This window comes from Nelusetta ayraudi, unplaced genomic scaffold (assembly GCF_046127955.1).
Source record: "Nelusetta ayraudi isolate G7.1 ecotype Tasmania unplaced genomic scaffold, CSIRO-AGI_Nayr_v1 ptg000135l, whole genome shotgun sequence".
Lineage (NCBI taxonomy): Eukaryota > Metazoa > Chordata > Actinopteri > Tetraodontiformes > Monacanthidae > Nelusetta > Nelusetta ayraudi.
In genome coordinates, this window is record NW_027466185.1 from 12521017 (window position 1) to 12541679 (window position 20663).

A 20663-nucleotide genomic window follows, 5' to 3' on the forward strand; every position below is an offset into this window, starting at 1 on the left:
AGCCAGGAGAAGGTAGCCTGTGTTAGAGTGGACGTCAGCTCGGAATCACCAGAAGGGGGCTCCACCTCTGAGACCTTCCTCTGATGGAGGCGAGCCCCTTGGCTTCCCTCCTGGCAACACTTCCTCTGCACACACCCTACCACCACCCCGCCGCCAGCAGCAGCAGCAGCAGCAGCAGCAGCAGCAGTCAGTGGGAGGAAACCCTGACGCTCCTGCCTGCCTGCCTGCCGACGCTCTCTGTTTAGGAACGCTTCTCCAATCTAGCAACCTGGCAACCAACAAAAGCACAGATGCCAAAGGAAAAAAAAAGAAAATGGGCCTCGCCGCTGGGGCGTCCGGGACTGGACTGTGTTTGTGTGTGTTCTGTTGAGACCCACTGTGTGTGTTTGTGGTCTCATTTTGACTTTTTCGACGGTTTTTGTCGCGTAAAACGCTGTCCCGAGTCCTCGTGTCCCCGCGCCGCGTATTTTCAGAAGGTGGGATTAGGACTTTTCACCCGACGACACCAGCTTCACACACTCATTGGATGAGTAAAAAGAAAAAAACACACAAACGTGCGTTCAGGTACTGTCAGCTGGTGGCGTCAGTTTCGGTTTGTCAGCCCGGCACAGTGAAGGACTGAAACAAACAAAAACAGAAAACAGAGGTACACTCAATCCAACCCCGGCAGAGTTTGCTGCCCAGTGTTGATACTTGCTGCTCAATTTTTTTTCACTGTAAACTTAACCGTGTTTCACTCTTGTGTGGTGTTTTAGAAATGTCCTCGCTCCTGGTGTGTGTGTGTGTGTGTGTGTGTGTGTGTGTGTGTGTGTGTGTGTGTGTGTGTGTGTGTGTGTGTGTGTGTGTGTGTGTGTGTGTGTGTGTGTGCACTGCGTTCAAGTCTCCGCGTGAGACCTCATGAGTCGTTATTTCAGCCAACTGTGTTTTCAAGAGGAGGCCATATGAAGTCTGTACTTAACAGGAAGCACTTTGCCAGTGTAGTTTCTTACCGGCTGCGATAGTTGTAGTGCAGCGTTACTCTGACGTCACACCCGCAGTGCTGTTTTTCTGTCCAATCGGGGGGCCGTTCAGCACTCCCGTCTGTCGTCTCTTGATTGTTTGTTTTTGTCCACGAGGCGGTAATAATTAACTATCCGTCGTGTTCCCGTCATCGCAGCTGTTTTAATAAAATGCTGTAAAGTATAAGTTATAGTAAGGTGCAACATAAAGTGAGTATAGCTAGCACCGGTTTTTATACTGTGTTTAGTGGTGTGCGTGTGTGTGCGTGCGTGCGTGAGCGTGTGGTAATTAAAGAAAATTTGGTAAATTAAGCAGCGCAAAGTCGATTTATGCAAATAATATTTCTTACGAGTACACGTCGATAATCTGCGATATTGTTCTTACTCCCGCTAAGCGCAGCCCCGTTTTAGCAATAAGTGTCAACCGACATCCAGGCCTAGAGTCCACTGTGAGGACTTTGCGTTGGTTTGTTTTAAACAAACCTCGCGTCTCATCTCCTCCGTCTGCATGTTGTCGCTACGGTGAGCACATTAATATAAAAATAAATAAATAAGAATATATAGCTTACGTGCCTTGTCAAAGCCTCTATGTGCAAGTGTCGTACAAACAGAGAATCCATCTGTACTTTACAAGGTTGTTGGGGCTCATTTTTTTTTTTTTTAATATTAATTATGTCTTCTTTATTTTCTTACGTCAGTCCCCGTGTCTGTGTTTCGGTCATTGCCAACTTCAAGTGATGTAAACGTGTTTACCTTGGCTTGTGTTTTCACCTGTCACAGCTCCAGCATTTAATGTCTTTGTTGTTGTCGTTGTTGTTGTTGTGTCGGCGACGATGTGTTGTGTAGCGATGTCGTCTTTTTTTTGTTGTTTCTCTCTTTCTGCCAAACGTGTGCTTTTTAAAAGCAAGATTTTTTTTTTGTTTATTTTTTTTAAATGACTCAGTCGTTACACACGCTCGCGCGCGCGTATTTTGATGTGTATATGTTGAGGTCTGTTCGGATGTTATCAAGACTACAAATGATGTTTATTTTGATGAGAAACAGGAATATTTTTCACATGATACTCGTTTGGACATATAGACAGATATATAGAGAGATATATGTAGATATATAGATATATATATCGGTGCATAGCGGCGCAGCCGTCATCACTATGTCACAGAGTCAGCATGTGTTTTGTCCTGATGTTCAGATCTTTGTCAGTGAAACACACGGCATCCTGTCAGTCATCCTGTCATTGCCCATTGGTGCAAAGCAATAAAGGTGAATACATGGTGGCCGGCTGTGCTCCTGTGCTTTTTCTGGGCTGGAGTCTACGCTTCGTTGTTGCGAACGTAGGAGATGGCTTAAAGCACAAACCCAGGTCCCTCCTATTGTTGCTTACTGTGAATAATGTAATAATGCCTTTTTTCCCTTTAATACAAAAATGAACTTCCCAAAAACTAATTCTAGACTAATGTCAAAGTTCCCATTGAAGAATTGTTGCTAGCTAATGGTATATCGGGCAGTGTCTAGTCAGTATACTCATTTTGGAAATTTTTATTTTTTACCTTTTTACACAAATGGGTGCGTCTCCCCAATGCTAATAATTAGCAATTTTATAGTTTACTTTCCAGGCCTAAAAGCATACTAAAGCTGATTGTGGCTATTATGGGGTTCATAAATACAAGGCATGTACATCGAGGGACCAGTCTTGGAAGAAGTAAGTTTTTTTTTTTTTTTCTGGTTGAGCCGTAGGGTGGCAGCAGAGAGCCGTCTACAGCTGAGCTTTCTTCGTTGGTGCCAACTGTTTTACGGCGAGGCACGCCTGACACTCATCAGCCAGCCACAGTGCTTGAGGAAGCGGTTCGTTTTTCACCACTTCACAGTTCAGTTAGTGAAGTGGTGGAGGCTCTTTGGCTTGTTTTACTGTCATTTATTCCACCTGTTACCCTCAACGTTTGAAGAAAACATCGGTCCACTAAGTTTAGCATAATGTAGCCCATCTCTTGTTTTATTTGTAGCACAGTTACGGTGTTGAAGAAAAAACAATCAGACTTCATTCACTCCACACACATTTATCTCAACTTTAACCCTCAGACAAAATCAAACATGTTATGTTACAGCATCCTTACAGCATCTTTTTTTTTTTAAAAGTGTGCGTGTGTGTGTTAAATCTGGCTCTAACAGCATTTGCAAAGAACCGATGCTTGAGTTAAACCATCCCAAGAAATATTGCAGGTTTTTACAAGGGAAAATGACAAATTCAGAAGAGAGAAAGTGCTTCAACTGAGCACTCTTTAAAAAGGTGCAGACTGACTCTACTTTATAAATTAAACAAACATCCTCACTAATAGTATTGTGACTATGGTTACAAGGCAACACTAGCGGCCAGACTCAGGTCTTGTCTGACAATTTTCAAACATATTTTTTTCTCTTTGCAGACAAACACAAAATCCATTATGACGAGACAATCATCCTTTCCAGCTTGGACCAGTCCGTTAGGTTTTGGCTCAGAGTCTTAGATATGTAGTGACGCAACCCAGTGGGAACCAGCGCCAGTTTCCTCCACCGGGTGGCACCTTCCTCCGCATGGTTCAGTTAGCAGCGTTTGGCGGCCCCTCGGGTATGAGCGACATGAAGAAGGTGATTATGAACGACCACGTGGAGGACAGGAAGCCGGCCTGGGGGGCGCTGTTCGGATCTTCTGGCCCTTCCTCCCCACTTTCCCCTTCGTCGTCTGAGCCGTCGTCCATCGCCCCGTCCTGTCAGGTGTCGGGGAGAGTTCACTTCACATCGCCGCCTCGCCATGTTGCACAACAGCGAGTGGCATAGTTCACATTTGACTCTAAAAGAGATGCAAATCAGCTGCAGCGACAATATTCTGATGAAGCTCTCCCCTGGTGCAACGATGCTTTGATAAGATAAATTTCATCTTGCTGTATCAATGAGTCAGATCGGTTATTGTTACTTTAAACATAAAAAACTATCTAGGGTTATTGGGTTGTACAGTGTGTTTTCCATTAAAGCAATAAGCCGGTTCCACCCTGTCTCTACTGCAGATAAAATGCTTTGTTTGAGATAAAAACCACTTGCCATTTCTTGCAAGTCCTCATTTCGTGGTTCTCCGTCTGGATCATCCGGGTTGGCTCGCTCTCCAGGGAGCTGCATCTCATTGTCCAGGTTGAAGGGGAACCAGCCGGCCTGATGCCTGCACATCAAACAACAAAAGCAGCATCTTTCAGATCACAACACAGGAAAAAATGAAATCAAACGACCAAAACAGCTCTCAATTAATATGAGGCCGGTTGTGCGGTGTACGGACTGGAGTGCAGTGTGCATCAGCACGAGACCACTCACAGGTAGAGCACCAGCATGGCCATCATCACCATGACGAAGCGGCTGAAGGACGAGTAGAAGTACACAATGCTGAGCAGGATCCCCGCCCGCGACAGCGTGTACACCCAGTCCAGCCAATCCCGGTTCAGCTCCTCCTCGTTCAGGACCTCCCCTCCCTGAGCATTCATCTGCACCTCCGGGTTGGCTCTGCCCGCCTCCGGCCGCTGGCTCTGCGGGCCGGGCTGGTTGGCCGAGCTGGCGAGCTGCTCTGGGCTCAGGTGCTGGGAAGCCGCAGCCAGAAAGTGGCTGCGGAGAAAGAAGAGGCCCCTGTCATTCATCGGCTCTCTGATCATCCGGTCAAGAAGCGGGCGCAGACTCACTAGTGCATGTAGTACTGCCGGGCGTACAGCTGCTGCCACCACATCACACTCATGGGACTGCGGTACGCTGGGGTGATGTTGGCGGGCTGGGCCGACGCTGACGAGTACTGCGTCCAGCTGGAAACAGAGACGCTGCATCAAAAACGTGTTGTATTCAGGTACACACACCTCCACACACCACTAATCTGTTTATTATTTGAATTAGTTCATTAATGGATAATTAACTATGCAAATTAATATCTGGGGGGGTTATTTGCTGCCAGTTGCTCTCTCCATCCCTCTCATCCCCTTTCTACTCTCTTTTTCACTCCCTATCCCTCCCTCAGTCTGGTCACGGCCAGAATATCACTCATCCACAAAAATATAATAACAGCACTCAACAGGGAGAATAAAATCTGTCAGCCACCATAAAGACATTCAGGCACGTTTCTGCTCGTCATGATGGCCGGACAGGACAAGTGAGAGAGAAGGAAATAAACCAAGAAGACCAATAAAGGTCCCTGTATCTCGTTAACAGACGCACAAGGTCTGAAAAGTGGAGAAAGGAAAAGTGGTAAAATTAAATTAGATTTTTTTTTTTTTTTTTACCAATTACAAAATCTTACTTTTGCATATACTGTAGATACATATTGTGGTCAACGAAAGGTCCACTTCTGTTTCTGAGTCCATCACTGCTTCCCGCTGAAGACGACTGGCTGTGCTGCCCCGTAGGAGGACTGTTAGAGTTTTGAAGCGGCTGCAAAAAAAAAAAAAAAAAATTCAAGTTTTGAGCGCTGTTCATAGAAGCTTTCAGACCACAAAGTTCAGGCAGGTGTGCATGTGTGTGTATAAGCAGGGACGTGGGTGATGAAAGGAGTGGCGCCACTGATGAAATGAGGAGCAAAGCAAGCGAAGGACTCACCGCGGGACCCGCCGACGTCTCCTGAGGCTTGTTACCGAGGCTGCGGGGGGGTTTGGGGGAGCTGGGAGGGGTCCGCGAGGCACACACCAGATGGAGCATATGGTACTCGTCCTGCTGCAGGTGCCCAAACAAGTGGTCGTTACACGGTGTGTCACAGTGTTGAAAAGAGAGATATGAAGGATGCAAAGAACAGGGCCAACCTTTCTGAGCACGTCTTTCAAGGTGAAGTGATCCAGAAGCAGCTTCCCAGAATACACCAGCCTTTGGTCTTTGGAGCTCTAAATAATCAAAACAATACATAATAACAATGATATTTTGATGTCATATTTTATTTAATCTTATGGTTACCATTTACAAGCCTGCTTAGAGAAGAGGAAAAGAGAAACTGGAAATAGAGAGCACCAGACCAAAGATTAACGAGGATGAGATTACGCAAACCACCACTGGGATGAATACGTCTTAGCAGTGGATTAAGTGGCGGTACAACTAGTTCAGTGTGCCTGTGGACAGCCAGCATTAGCAGTTTGGTCTGGGCCAACCTAAGTGAGAACGTTGGCCCAGACCAAACTACTTGGGTCTGGATCCCAACGTGGGGAGACTCACCGGTTTGCTTGGGTAGACGTCCGACAGGTGAGCTTTGAGCTTCTCCACCGTCCAGTTCTGGAAACAGTTGATGGTCTGGTCATCGTACTTCTGGTTGGGTGCCCTGATGACGAGGGTAACAGGATTGTCCACGACACCTTGATCCATGGCTCAAAAGCATTTGTCTCCGTGGGAAGACAAATGCGATCTCGGCTCCCGTCCCCCCCCCCACCCCTCGACTGCCAGGCCACTGGCTACAGTCCAGCAGAGAGTGTCGGAGGTTTTTCAGGCACCATCAGACAGCTTCAACTGGCAAACACGTCCCTGTAATTAATTTACACACAGGGGCTGCGAGGGGGAGAAGCAGAGGAACACAAAGGTTGCCATTGAGTTACATCTTGGAGTGCAGGGAAGTTATTTTTAGGCCTTACCAGCAGCTTCTTCCAGCCAAGTTACAAAACCTGTTGGCAGCCAACTCTCTTTCTCTTTAGTGGAGACAGATATGAATCACATGCAAAAAAGGATATTTCAAAACTAACATCATTGACATGTCATATGCTCTGGAAACATGTTTTTTGAATACTGCACCAAAAAAGAATTTGCTTTAATTTGAAATTAATTGGAGGGAAGTCTGCTAATCAAGGCAACAGGTTTGTCAATTTAAACCCAAGCAGGCTGACACCTATGTGGCAAGGTTGTTTCTTCACGCCCAAGGATCTAAAAATGCAACTATTTGATTGAGATGTTATTTTTTTATACATATATTTTTGTAAGAATCCAGATTTTTGCCCAAGATGTGCAAAGAGAACAAGGTATGGATGCAATTGTGTGTTTGTTTGTTTTTTGGTAAAAACGTAAATTCATGAGACATCAGTGAAGTCGGCAATCCGCCTTCTGGGGACGCTACAGTATCAATTTATTGATTGATAGAGATATAATTATGCTGACTGGCAAAAAATAAATAAATACATTTCTCCTTCCACTATTGAAAAAGACAAAAACCTACAGTTGCTTGTTTTCTGAGCTGGCTCAATGTTTCGTAAAACAGACTCCGACACCAAAGCTAAAATGTACTTTTGGAATAGAGAAACTAAGTTCATTTTGCTTTTATGAACTCTATCCAGATGCTAATTTGACATTTTCAAGGATTAGCAGCGACAAATAGAGAGCATCATGACTTTGGGTGTCGAATGTTGTTGATCCAAAGTATCAGGAGTGAAACAGCCCAAAACAACGACGCTCAACGGCAGCAGCTCGGAAAACAAACAACCTGCGCTACAGTCATTACCACAGACAAAACATGTCGTCCCTCTGACAACACTTGGCTGAAATACGTTCAGTGACACTTTGCGTTCCGCTGTCAAAACGCCACCACAGCAGCATAGCACTGATGAGCAGATACGCAGTGACCTGTGTACACGGTCATAAACACAACATTGGCGAGCAACGAGCCTCGGGCGATGTCATTTACCTCAACGAGGCTAAGCTAGCGTTAGCTTCAGTACTTTTCAGCTCTCGAAATCGCTCAAGCCGAGAAGAAAACCCGTCGTGAGCGGCCACACCGGGCAATCTAAATCCAAAATGACCAGATTCATCTCCATCCGTCCCAATCGAACGGTGTCGGTGTCATGTGTTATTTAAATCACCTTGTTTACAGCCAGCAGCCAGAGAAGAAAGGCAGCCACCCTCTAACTCCAGTCCTGTACCTGTGGGTGTTGGTCCTCTTCTTCATTGGACGTCACCACATCGACGACGCGTCATGTTTACATTTCATTACCGCCATCTAGTGGTGAAATGTCACAGCTGCCTAAATAAAGCACATTTTCTTATTTTCTCTATAAAAACGAAATTAAACTTACTAAAATAAAATGCGTGTGTGTGAAGCAGTCTTATGAACTCACCCCCACACACTCAAATTTGACTTCCTAAGCATTTCATTAAATTAACATACAAAAAGAAGAAAATGTACGTGATGTAGGCAGCTACAACTAGTGACAGCGGAGTGCCCGCTTGCTGAATATTTTTTATTCTTTATTCTTCTATAACCGTATACAAGCTTCCTGCATACCGGGCTAAAATAAATGAATAAATAAACAAACATAAAAACAAAAAAACAAAACACCTCTCCACAGGAGGGTGATGCACTCTCTTAGCGACAGCACCATGTTTGTTTTGCTACATTAACACCTCTGCAAATGGGAGGATGCATCATGTGAGATAATGACATGCGGCGGCGTCCCTTAATGGAGCTGCAGCATCTTTCAGTTCTCACTTCCTGTGAGTAATTTCTCTGATCTCTCACTGGACAAAAGGGCAGGTTTTTGTTTTTTTTTCTCCCCACAAACATTTTCCCGTATTATGGAGCAGTGGGCAATGCTGTGCTCATGGATTACGTCTTATCTGCTTCCACTGAGAGATTCTTTTGAAAGAGGAAGGAGCTGACGAAAGGTCAGCGCTTCAAAGAGACAGGGATATAATTTTCCCTTTTGTTTGTTGTTTTGTTTGATTTTAGGTTTGGAACAATCCGACAAGTCAGATTCATTTGGGTGCTGTCAGAGGACATCAGAGGAGAGAGTTTTGTTGCTCTTTTTCCGCCTCCACGCTTATTCTCTTCATAAGCTTTTGATGCATACATTCTGATCATACATTTTAATGAAACCTGCATTAAACAGATTCAGAATTATGCAGTGTACACAAGTAAAGTTGGTGTAAATGATGTGGGGTGGATGAAATGTTTCATTGCTGATTCACTGTTATTTAATGCTGACTTTTAAGTGCTAATTTAGAAAATATACATTTATCGCAAATTTAGCCAACATGACATTAATACATATATATAATTAATATTATATTCTATTGTGGTAATGAATAGAGTAGATATGAATCTGGTTTTAACACATTCCCACACTTGTTCAGATGCAGACCCTTGAATGATCCCCAGTCCTTTTAGGTTTCGTCATGACTGCTGGCTTTTAACATGCCAGGCAGGGATGCGATGATGATGATGATGATGATGATGATGATGATGATGATGATTCAGATTTCAGATTTCAGATTTCAGATTTCTTTATTTGCCATTGTGTAAACACGTAGGAATTTGTTTTGGCAATGCATGTGTGCATTTCAGTTCTTTTCACATATATATCAACTAACAAACATACAACACAGTGCAATGCGGAAGTAAACAAAGACCATATATATAATAATATATACATATATATATATATAGATAAAGTGCATGTTGGCATTAGTTAGTGCAAGGTATTTATGTACTGCTGGTGGTGAGTGCTGGTGTCACTGGTGTCACTGGAGGGGCAGAGGGAGGGAAGCCAGAGTCATTGAGCAGCCTGGCGGCTGAGGGGAAGAAGCTCAGTTTATGGCGAGTTGTAGTGGCCTTCAGCAGCCGCATCCTTCTCCCAGAGGGGAGCAAGGTGAGGAGTCCGTGACCAGGGTGGGAGGGGTCGGCCATGATCTTCCTCGCCCTCCTCAGTGCCCTGGAGTCGTGCAGGGACTTTAGGGAGGGCAGGGGACGGCCAATCACCCTCTCTGCAGAGCGAATCACCCGCTGCAGCTTGACAAGATCCTTAGCAGCTGCAGCGGGGAACCAGGTGATGATGGAGTGGGTGATGATGGACTCGATGATGGCCGTGTAGAACTGGGTCATCATATCCCTAGACAGTCTGAATTCCTCAGCTGCCGAAGGAAGAACAGCCTCTGCTGGGCCTTTTTCAGGAGGGCCGTGATGTTACGTTCCCACTTTAGGTCCTGGGAGATGGTTATACCCAGGAACCTGTAGGACTCTACGGCCTTCACCTGGGTGCCTTCCAGCATGATGGGAGGGGGTGGGGCTGCGCTCCTCCGGAAGTCCACCACCATCTCCACTGTCTTTCGTGTATTTAGCTCCAAGTTGTTGTGGTTGCACCACCTCCGCAGCCGCTCGATCTCCCTCCTGTAGTCTGACTCGTCCCCCTTGGAGATGAGGCCGACCAGGGTGGTGTCGTCAGCAAACTTCAGGAGCTTGACCGAGGGGTGGATGGAAACACAGGTGTTGGTATACAGGGAGAACAGGAGGGGGGACAGGACGCAGCCCTGCGGGGAACCGGTGCTGGTGGACCTGGAGCTGGAGATGCTCTTCCCTAGCTTCACACGCTGAGACCTGTTGGTCAGAAAGTCCGTAATCCACCTGCAGGTGGAGGCAGGTACTTGCAGCAGGGACAGCTGGTGCTCCAGGGTGGATGGTAGGATGGTGTTGAAGGCCGAACTGAAGTCGACAAACAAGATCCTGGCATAGTTGCCGGCAGTGTCCAGATGGTTTAGGGTGTGGTGCAGAGCCATGTTCACGGCGTCCTCCGTGGATCTATTTGTTCTGTACGCAAACTGCAACGGGTCCAGCTCAGGATCAGTGATGCGCTTCAGGTGAGCCAGGACAAGGCGCTCCAGGACCTTCATGACCACCGAGGTCAGGGCAACGGGTCTGTAGTCATTCAGGCCTGTGACCTTGGCCTTCTTGGGGACGGGGATGATGGTTGAAGCCTTGAAGCATGCTGGGACACGACACAGCTCCAGTGAGGTGTTGAAGATGTTGGTAAACACCGGGGCGAGCTGTTCAGCGCAGTGCTTCAAGACAGAGGGGGAGACAGAATCCGGGCCAGACGCCTTCCAGGGGTTCTGACTCCTGAGCAGCAGTTTCACCTCTCTCTCCGTAACAGAGAGGGAGGATGTGGGGTGGGAGGAGAGGGGCACCCTAGTGTATGGGGGTAGTGGTTGTGGTTGTAGCTGGGGGGGTTGGAGGGAGAGGGCGGGTGGGGAACTCTCTTTCTCAAACCTGCAGTAAAAGTCATTGAGCTCGTTCGCGAGGAGGAGGTTGTCAGCCGCCTGCGGGGACCTTGGCTTGTAGTTGGTGATGGTCTTCAGGCCTTTCCAGACCGAGGAGGAGTTCCCCTCAGAGAGCTGCTGGCGCAGTCTCTCGGAGAAGCGATGTTTTGCCTCCCTCACTGCTTTGGCAAACCTGTACTTGGCCTGCCTAAACAAAACCACGTCACCGCTACGCCTGGCCCCCTCCTTCTCCGACCTCAGCCTCCTGAGATGAGCTGAAAACCAGGGCTTGTCGTTGTTGTAGATCTTCCTGGAGCGGATAGGGACACACATCCTCGCCGAGGCTGATGAATGATGTCACAGTGTCCGTGTATTCATCCAGGTCGTTTCCAGCCTCAGGCCCCGCCCACCCGACAAAGTCCTGGTCACAGCCCGCATTTTCCAACCATGCACAGAGTCTCTCACTCGCTTCACTGGACCACACTCTGAAGCACCGCACCACAGGTTTTGATATTTTTAATCTCTGCCTGTAGCGAGGGATCAGATGGATGAGATGGTGATCTCCATTGCCCAGTGCAGCACGGGGGACAGAGTGGTATGCCTGGCGGATAGTGCAGTAGCAGTGATCCAGAATATTCGTACCCCTAGTGGCACAAGTGACCTGCTGTCTGTATTTGGGGAGAGCCCTGCTCAGATGAGCCTGGTTAAAGTCCCCGAGCACCACAGCCAAACTGTCCGGGTAAGTACGCTCCGCCCCCGACAGCTGTTCGGTCAGTGTGTCCACTGCTGCGGTGACGTCAGCATCCGGAGGAACGTAAACACACACGAGGATGAACGCGTTAAACTCACGGGGGGAATAGAATGGGCGACAGAGTATGAAGAGAGTTTCAATGTCAATGGAACAGTGTTGTTGCAGCACTGTCACGTCGGAACACCAGCGATCGTTCACGAAGAACATTAATCCACCTCCACGCGACTTCGCCACTGCCTCGAAGTCTCTGTCGGCACGAAACGCGGAAAAACCCTCCAGCCGTACAGCCTCATCTGGGTCTGCCGGTTTCAGATGCGTCTCCACGAACGCAAAAACAGCCGTGGATTTGAAGTCGTTGTCCCGCGAAACCAGCAGCTGGAGTTCATGATGATGATGATGATGATGATGATGATGATTTGTGCTCTACGCTGTTGAAATGTCAACCTGCTTTGGATTCATGTGGCCTAAACAGACAGGATGTTATGCAACCAGTCACGCGTCTCGGCTTCCCCACAGAGCAACAAGTGTCACAAAGCTGGAGGCGGAAGGTCAATCTGACGGTGTCAGAAAATTTAACATCTTCCTTAGTGGATGTTGGAAGGCAGCTGATGGCTCAGACTTTGCTTCTGAAATCTTCCTTAGTCGTACTTTTTTCTTTTTAAAGTTAAAAAAACAAGTGACCTTTATTGACTGGTGCATCATTATGTTCAACATACTAGCAATGCATGCAAAACGTTTGTTTTGAATACCGAGAGCATTTTTGTAAGACACCAGTAGGGGGCGGTCAGGGACCAGACGTTTTGACCAGCGATGAAATTTAACATTGTGAAAATTTTTAGGCGTCATTGTAATTGTTGATCTGTTTTCTTGATCCTTTACCCTTTTCACGGCAGTTAGTCACTAGCGATGCGTTTGTCAGTGCCAGCACTCGCTTTCCTTTGCCGAATCTATGAAGCACTTGTGCCCCCACAGTGCAGTCGATGGCAGATGGCGACAATTAGTGAGTCACTGCTGTGGGAGAGGCTACAGGCTGACACCGGGAGGACCGAGGCCTTGACATGAACTCTGGATTTAAAGGTTGAATGATGTTGGTTGTTAGCACCACTTCATGCCGCCTGAGCCATTTTGCATCATGGCACCACGTCGTCATACGTGAAGTGGGGTGGTGTTGGCACACTTTAGGTTCACTGGGTGTATAATCAGAGGCGGTGCTAGGGTCTCTTGGGGCTCCAAGCAAGAAGTTACCTTGGGGCCCCACCTTACCAGTGCACGCTGAAAATAGAGATTTTTACACAACTAAACGCACAATTTCTGGGAAATTTGGGGTTAAATTTCTCATATTTCCCAGAAATAAGTGTCAATTGAACACTCTAAATTGTCCGTAGGTGTGCATGTGAGTGTGAATGGCTGTTTGTCTCTGTGTGGCCCTGCGATGAACTGGCTACTTGTCCGGGGTGTAACCCTACCTTCACCCTATGACAGCTGGGATAGGCTCCAGCAGACCCCCGTGACCCTGAGCTCGGGAATAAGCGGTTATAGAAAATGAATGAATGAATGAATACATTAGTGGTTCTCAAAGTGAGATTCAAGGACCACCAGAGGTCACAGAAAGCCCAAAAGCCTATGCCTATTGTTGTTGTAATATATATAAATATATAAAATATAAACTGTTCATTATTACAAAAGTGCAATGCAAATTACCTGAACTTTAAATACAAAAAAATGCAAACCTGAGTAAATAGAATAGTTAAGGCCAAATCATAAATCACAATAAATATTGTAAAAAAAAAAAAAAGGCTATTATTATTATTATCATTATTATTATTATTATTATTATTATTATTATTATTATTATTATTATTATTATTATTATTATTATTCTTTGACTGTCAGTCTGCCTGCCTTCACAGGATTCATCATGGCTTAATTGTTACCTTAGTTAGCTGTGTTAGCCCCTACAGCAGACCTGGACTAAATTTTAATGGAGCGCTAGAAGTGAATCTGTGGCGTCAACCGACTATAGCTTTTCTAAACACTGGGTGGCAGTGTGCCTTCATCTTTAGAGCCGAGTGAGGAGCGCTTTCATCCGGTAACAGTAACTTTTTTATTCTGAATGTAAACTTCCGCCGTAATCAACACTTTCACTTTTCTTTTTTTTTTTTCTTTTTTTTAAATCAACTGCTTGGTACATCTGAGCACAACACATTCTTGACAAAATCCACCTCAAATGTGAACCGTCCATTAGTTCTGTGTCACCACTTCTCCTGCGCTCAGGGTCGGGGAGGCGCAGGAGTCTATCCCAGCTGTGCCTGGGTGAATGTGGGGGTGACACCCTGGACTAGTCACCTGTTGATTGCAGGGACAAAACCACCATCCACGCTCACATTCGCACACACATTGGCAACTTAGACATGGAGAGCAGCCTATTGTGCTTGTTTTGGGAAGTGCCAGAGTGCCTGGAGAGAATCTGCAAACTCCACCACAGAAAGTTGGAATCCAACTTGCAGCGTTCTTGCTTTGAGGTGACAGTGCAAACCATTGCAACCAACACACTGTTGAACTAATCAACCAGTGCTCAAAACGTGTCTATGCAAACATGCATGCACAAATTAAAGCTTGGTCCAGCTGAAAGACGGCCTTTTTTTTAAGGAGAAGTGCTAAATGCCCAGTTACGCAATGGCTCTTTTTTTGTTTTCTGACCACTTTCAGGTATGTCTTACATAAATGCTGGCCTGACAATAAGCACTTTGATTCTCCCTGCGTCCCCTCCCAGCCCAACGCAGATCATGTATTTCCATTCTTCTGCAAGTGCCACTCTTTGGTTAAACGACAGGCCAAGTGTTAATTGAGGAGGAATCTCAAGATAATCCTCGACAATTTGTCTTGCGTCAGCCTGCCTAATTGCATCAATGTGAAAATGTCTTTTTCTCTTTCTTTCTTTTTTTTTTGAAGGGCTCTGCAGTCTTACGCACGAGTATGGTGAGTCTGAAAGGCTGCAGTCCCCATAGAAACAGGTTCCCTATCAACGGGAGCTCCATAAACAGATTTCCTGATTTAAAAAAAAAAAAAAAAAGAAGAAAAAAATAGAGTCAAAAAAGACAGGGGAGAGGGAGAGAAAGGGAGAGGGTGGGAGCAGCCGGTGGTCAAACTTTGCGAACAACTCATGCCTGTGGTGAAACACCACAGGCAGCGCCTTCTCATCTCACCTGGCTGTGTTGCTGTCAAGTGCTGATGACTCAGCAAGTGACGTGACGCAACCGAGGTATTTTCTAGTGTTTGCACGTCGCTGGCCTCGACGTATTTTTTTTTCCTTGTTCCTCCTCCCCACCTTTTTACCTACGGCATGAATGGAAGCGAGCCGTGCAGCCATCAGGTTGGCATGACTCAAGCCTCCCCGGTAAAACGACGGCGTCCCTGCCCACCGGAAGGTGCGTGTACAAATTAGGAATGGGAAGATTGTTGAGTGACGCTGGGGCGCGAGGTTCACTCACAACAAGCTGCGTTTGTCATGACAGGAAGTGAGAGTTGGGGAAAATGCCCGGCTGTCACCACCGGTGCCACCTGGGGGCACTTTGTGAGGCTGTCCCAGGTCAGGGCTATTCTTGGCTACGGCTAATGGTCGGATGTGGACCATCAATAGTGCACCAGGCGGGGTCCTGCTGGAGGAGATGCGTCTTGGAGGAGAGAGTGTAATCAAGGGTTCCCCATGCAAGTGAATTAACAGCTGTGTCACCTAAAAAGAGTCCGCTGAGTCCAAACCTCCCACCATCACCACCACCACCACCACCCGCTGTGCATGAGATAATTGTCACTGGTGTGCAACAGGGCTCATTGTGTGGAAGTGAAACTGCTCTAAATTGGGGCCTGCTGCAGCTGGAAATAGGCAGAGCCTGGTTTCTAATAAGAGCTGCTTCTTGCGTCATGAGATTACATGGTGGGAAAAATGGACTGCACTGTTTGTATCTTATCTAAATTTAGCAAGCGGGAGGGAAGTGATGGCCATCTTTATTCATAGCCACCAATAAAGAACTGGAGCCAAGTGGTTGTAGCGGCTTAAAGGAATTGTGAGGTGACTGGCACCCAAGAGTCTGTGGCAGCCAGGTCTCCATCTCGTTGAAAAGTGATTTTTATTTTTTCAAATGGAAGGAGAGACGCAAGATTTGTTCAGGTAGTTTCTTTTAGTCGGGCTAGTGTTTTTGGTCATAGTGCCACTGCCACATTATGAAGAAAATGACTCAAAGAGCCGCTAAGTCGCTTCAACGTTCACTTCTTCACCATTTATTCAGCAAATATGTTTTGAATGGCCAGTGTTCTGTACTCAATTTTTGTACTCATTTTGTCTGAATAAATCCATTGAAAAAAAAATTAGACAAATAATTAGAGGCAATTATCCAAATTGTGCAAAAAACCGGGTGATGGACACCAAATAAAAAACACTGTCAGAGGTTAAAAAAAATATATTATTTTTTTCTTTAATTGGAGCAATCCGGCTGCTGTGTAACCTTACACAGCAGCCGGATTGCTCCAATTAAAAAATAATAATAATCATTTTCAATTACGGCCTGCAGGACGTAGATCTCTTTTATTTCTTTTAGTCCTTTTTTTCAAGTGACCCAAGTCTGAGTTGAACTTAAAAATAAAAGAACTGTATGCAAAACTGTTTATTTAAAGTTGCCTTTGGCTCAGTCACGGCAAATGGGGCCTGTGCGTGGTTGTATTCATGACGCCTTTGAACAGCCAATCTGAATTTTTCCCCTGTCGACACACATCATACCTCAACAGGACGGAGACTCAGGGCAGCTCAGACAAGTGCGCGTGCACACACACAGGCACACAGGAGGAACTTGATAGAACTTTCAAACTTGGCTCACATTTTTCATCTTCCTTTCTTTAAAAGCGCCAGAGGGATCAAACCTTAAAAGAACAATAGTTCACGATGAGAAGCAAGAGCAGTGCGTCATGGCCTGAATAACAAAGATCTGTCAATTTTCTCCTCCTCCGACATTTTCTTTTAAAATCAACCTTAATCTGCTAAAAATATTAGCCACCATGCATCCTACCCCAAAGGGCGGAAAATAGACGTAAGCTTGTTGGCATTGTCAAGCATGACAAGCCATAAATCCTTCCCCTCCCACCAGTCAAGAAGAAAGCATGAATGGATGCGCCGGTCGGGCATGCCAGCACTTTCCTCCTTCATAGAGAGCCAATATCTGCTCAGGAAGCGCAGGAATCCGTCCTCGTCTGGAGCTATCAGTCGCGTAATGGGGTGCGAGGATTCGATAATGCAACACTTAAGTGGAAAGTGCTGTGCCATGTGTGAAGTGTGTTGTGCGCTTGGCAAGTTGGATGCGGAGGGCTGTGTTTCCATAGATACGAATGTAGCAACTCCTCTCAAGATGCTGCACAGGTGGAATTGGTGCACTCTGAAAAGTCACAATCTCCACCATTAAGTACAATCAGCCAGCCCCTGTACTGACAATCTCGTGATGCATGTATCGTCATAGGTCTCGGTGCCGCAGAGAGAAATTTACATCCTGTATCGCCGAGGAGGAAGGCGGCGGAGAGTTGTTGTTTTTTTTCATCCCGGCGGTGACGCACCCTCACACTTTCGACCACAGAGTGAGAAAAAAATCTTCCTGCAATATGACTAACAAGGATTTCATCTGGTTGAATTGCCTTACATAAATTTTCAATTTTTTTTATTTTTAATCCGGGATGCACCTGTTCAACCCATGTTTTTGCCACCACCTGCACCAATAGGTTGGTTGCAGCTGCTTGTCCAGTTAAACTTCAACTAAGGCGTATACATGAGGGAGAACAACTCCAATCGAATCGGAATTCTCCAACTTCGATTTTAGTTGGACTAACGCGTTTACTGCACTTCAGTTGTCCAGTCATAGTCGGACGAAGGCAATAATTTGGTTTTCTCAGATGCCATGGAAACGGAGTGACTGTTACTTTGTTCCACCTTTGTGATGTTACAAACTGCTATAGGTGGGAAACAACACCTCCGACCAGATGCTGGCTCCAACCTCAGATAGTTTTTTTGCCCCCCTTCCAAAAACATGCAGGAGCTCCACTTGCATCATTTTTTTTGCAGACGGCTGCAAACAGAGGGCTAAATATGCTGTTTTTTTTTACGGATGATTAAACATGCAAAATCTGCTCCCCTGCAGAAAAAGACACCTGATTGTGCAAAGACGCGTTTCTCTTAATATCATCACACATTTGAACATCCAGACAATTCTTTCTTCTTTTTGTTTTTGCTTTTAACAATGTTGGCTGGGAACTCCAGGCCTCCCGCGGCTCCCCGGCTCGTCTCTCACTCCTTCCCACCTCTGCTCTCCTCCGGTGTCCCACTGTTCCAGTGTTCGTCTTAGGGTTGAGTCGAGAGCCACCTGGCTGCGGCCACAAGGGCCCTTCAGTATCGCGCTGATGTATTCAGCGGCATTCTCCGCCTCCCTCTCCCAGGGCAGCCTACTTCCTGTTGCCGGGTGACACTAATTGCAGCATTAGCATTCGGCGCCGCGGCTGCCACCGGAAGCTCCGCTGGCCACCGCTGGCCACTGCAAGTCCTCCAAAGCGCCGGGCTGACAGTGCAGTTTCCACCTTTCCTGCATCCGTTTGTCTGCTTTAATGTTTCTGATCCTGACCTCTCATCGGCTGGGGTCGCATTTCCTCTGTTTTTCCCTGTATCGCCACATTTTATGTTATTCTTTGCAAGTCATTCAATGAGATCCCCATTTGTTTTGTTTTCCTTTTATCCGCCCCTTCAGTGGCACACTTGGAGGTTGACTTCATTTGAGCAGAACGGTGCGTGCAGCCGCACAGCCTGCAGCACCAACTCAGGTAAAAACTCCCAGCAGCGTCTTTGAATTGTCACTTTAGGCATAATGAGGCCATGCATATGTGCGCTCGCTGCGTAAACCAGCGCATAGCATGACGAGGTGAATTCTTGCTCGGATGTTCATTTTAATTTATTCAGACAGAAGACATCATTACCACAGCAACGCGGCCGGCGCAGGCTCAGGGTTCCTTCATATGTCAGGCTTCGGTTACCGTGACAACGCGTTGCGGCACAAAGGACTTCCCTCCATCCCGAGGAATCTAACGAGAACCAACCGGGAATTAATAATGTTTTCTGCGAGCAAAAAGAGAAATAAAATTCCCTGATGGTGATGCTTGTTGTGCCTCCTGGAGCGACGATGATGATGCCAGCTCGGCCGTGTCAGACGGGGACGCGCGTCCGTGCAGAGTGCACGTTAATGTGTGTTTTGCAAGAGGGGGCGGTGGGCAAGAGGTGTGGGCAGCTGTTGAAAACATGAGGGCCGCCGGAGCTCTTTGGCTGACGCAGGAGACCTCCGCAGCAGCTGACCTGGCCGACGGTGCCGGGGAAGGATTGATGTCATTGTGGAGACGATTCTTCCGTCTTTAAAGTTCCTCCTTTTACAAAAGCGTTGACCCCCTTGGGGCCAGGAAGTGTGTTTTTGAGCTGACGCCGCTGATCCTGCCGTGTGAGATTCTGCATGCACGCAGTGCCTCATGTGTGCGTGTGTGTGTGCGTGTGTGTGTGTGTGTGTGTGTGTGTGTGTGCGCGTGTGTGTGTGCGCGTGTGTGTGTCATCTTGCAGCCGTGAACACTGGAGGAAGTTTCTTTGATCCAGAGCCGATTTCACAGGCCTGCTGTTCACCTGCCTCTCCGCCTCACTGGGCGTGTGCGTCACTCGACCTGCGTGAGGATTTTCTTTCCAGGTTGAGTCCATCTGCTTCTTATGGCTTCAGTCACTTTGCTATTGCTCAAAAGTGTCCCTATGAATCTTGCTTTTTTTTCCCTACGACACCACCTCTGATTTAACTGGCTCACGTCAGATGGAGTCTGATCTGCTCAAATTAGATTTGGTCCACTTTTAGTATGTGGTTCTAAATCGAATCCACGCGACTTTTTCGTCACTCTGTTGTTTAGGTCGGCTGTTGACCAGCTCACACCAGACTCAGGTTTTTTAAAGGACGGCATGGTGGCAACTTCAAATTACAATCTGACTTCCAGAAGTAACTCAACTTGTGCTACGTTGTTGTTATGCTTGTTGTTGCAAAATTTCCAGTGATGTCAGTCTCTGCTTTTCTCCTGATTGGCCAGCCTTTCTTTTACACTTAGAGGTTATATTATCGCCACCTCTTTGTTTCCTGTGAAATTATATGTGGGCGAGATTTTTTTTTTTAAAAACAAAAAAAAAAATTCAAACCGTAGGCCAAAACAAATATGTTTTAAAGATACCCACGTAGGCGTGGACAAGAATTTGTTTCCATATATCTTATGCAACTTTAATTGACTCCAACTATTATTTGTTAACATGACTTCTGCAGTACATCCATTTGAAATTTAACCTCCTCAAAGCATTCAGCTGCAGGAAGCCGTCCCGAGGTACAGCCGACACTTTCAAGCCTGTTCTTGGAAGACTTTTCTGCAGAACACAAATGTTTTCTTTCTCCTTTTACCAAAGGTTGAGTCAATGTGTCGAGCAGGTGTTTACTGTGCAGACAGGCGTTAAAACACACAGAGACGCGAGATTGCTGCGACAAAGACATCTTATTGTTGGACGCCAAATGGGTTTTTTAGTCACAATCGATGAAAATCTTATCAGCCAGCAGAGAGAGAGCGACGCCTCGGAGAAGTGCCGGCGTCGTCAGGGAAGAAGAAGTTGGGACCAAGAGGCAGGAAAAGACCGTTTTTTCTCTCTATTTTCAACAAACCTATACTTTTTCTCATTTGCCCTCCCTCATTGCCATCTACGCTCAATGACGTCTGCCGCCACATCCATTGTGCTCAAAAACGGCAATCAGCCGGCAGTTTTTATTTCCCCCCTATCTGCTGTAAATGTGTCTGATTGTGTAATAAATTTCAGCGATGACTCCACAGGG

At 46.5% G+C, this 20663-nt stretch overlaps 2 protein-coding genes across 12 annotated transcripts in view; one reads left to right on the plus strand and one right to left on the minus strand.

Moving 5' to 3' along the window:
* Positions 1-2275, plus strand: part of LOC142877321 (sodium bicarbonate cotransporter 3-like) — a 36505-nt gene extending 34230 nt beyond the window's left edge. For all 10 annotated transcript variants that reach the window (XM_076011811.1, XM_076011804.1, XM_076011810.1 and 7 more), the window contains one exon: positions 3-2275. In XM_076011811.1, coding sequence (XP_075867926.1) covers positions 3-26 — 24 coding nt within the window. In that variant the 3' untranslated portion in view covers positions 27-2275. The remainder of the gene's footprint in view (positions 1-2) is intronic.
* A 764-nt stretch (positions 2276-3039) lies between these two features.
* On the minus strand, positions 3040-7945 carry LOC142877328 (homocysteine-responsive endoplasmic reticulum-resident ubiquitin-like domain member 2 protein). Of its 2 annotated transcripts, none has more exons than XM_076011830.1 (9): positions 7826-7945; positions 6201-6527; positions 5798-5875; positions 5598-5711; positions 5302-5432; positions 4697-4813; positions 4338-4622; positions 4074-4188; positions 3040-3742 (listed from the first exon to the last, which is right to left on the minus strand). In XM_076011830.1, the coding sequence occupies exons 2-9, from the start codon at positions 6345-6347 to the stop codon at positions 3575-3577; spliced, it is 1155 nt and encodes a 384-aa protein (XP_075867945.1). In that variant the 5' UTR covers positions 6348-6527; positions 7826-7945; the 3' UTR covers positions 3040-3574. The 2 variants fall into 2 exon arrangements, with proteins under 2 accessions (XP_075867945.1, XP_075867946.1); XM_076011831.1 differs by lacking the exon at positions 7826-7945 and adding an exon at positions 7651-7810.
* Between the last annotated feature and the right edge of the window lie 12718 nt (positions 7946-20663).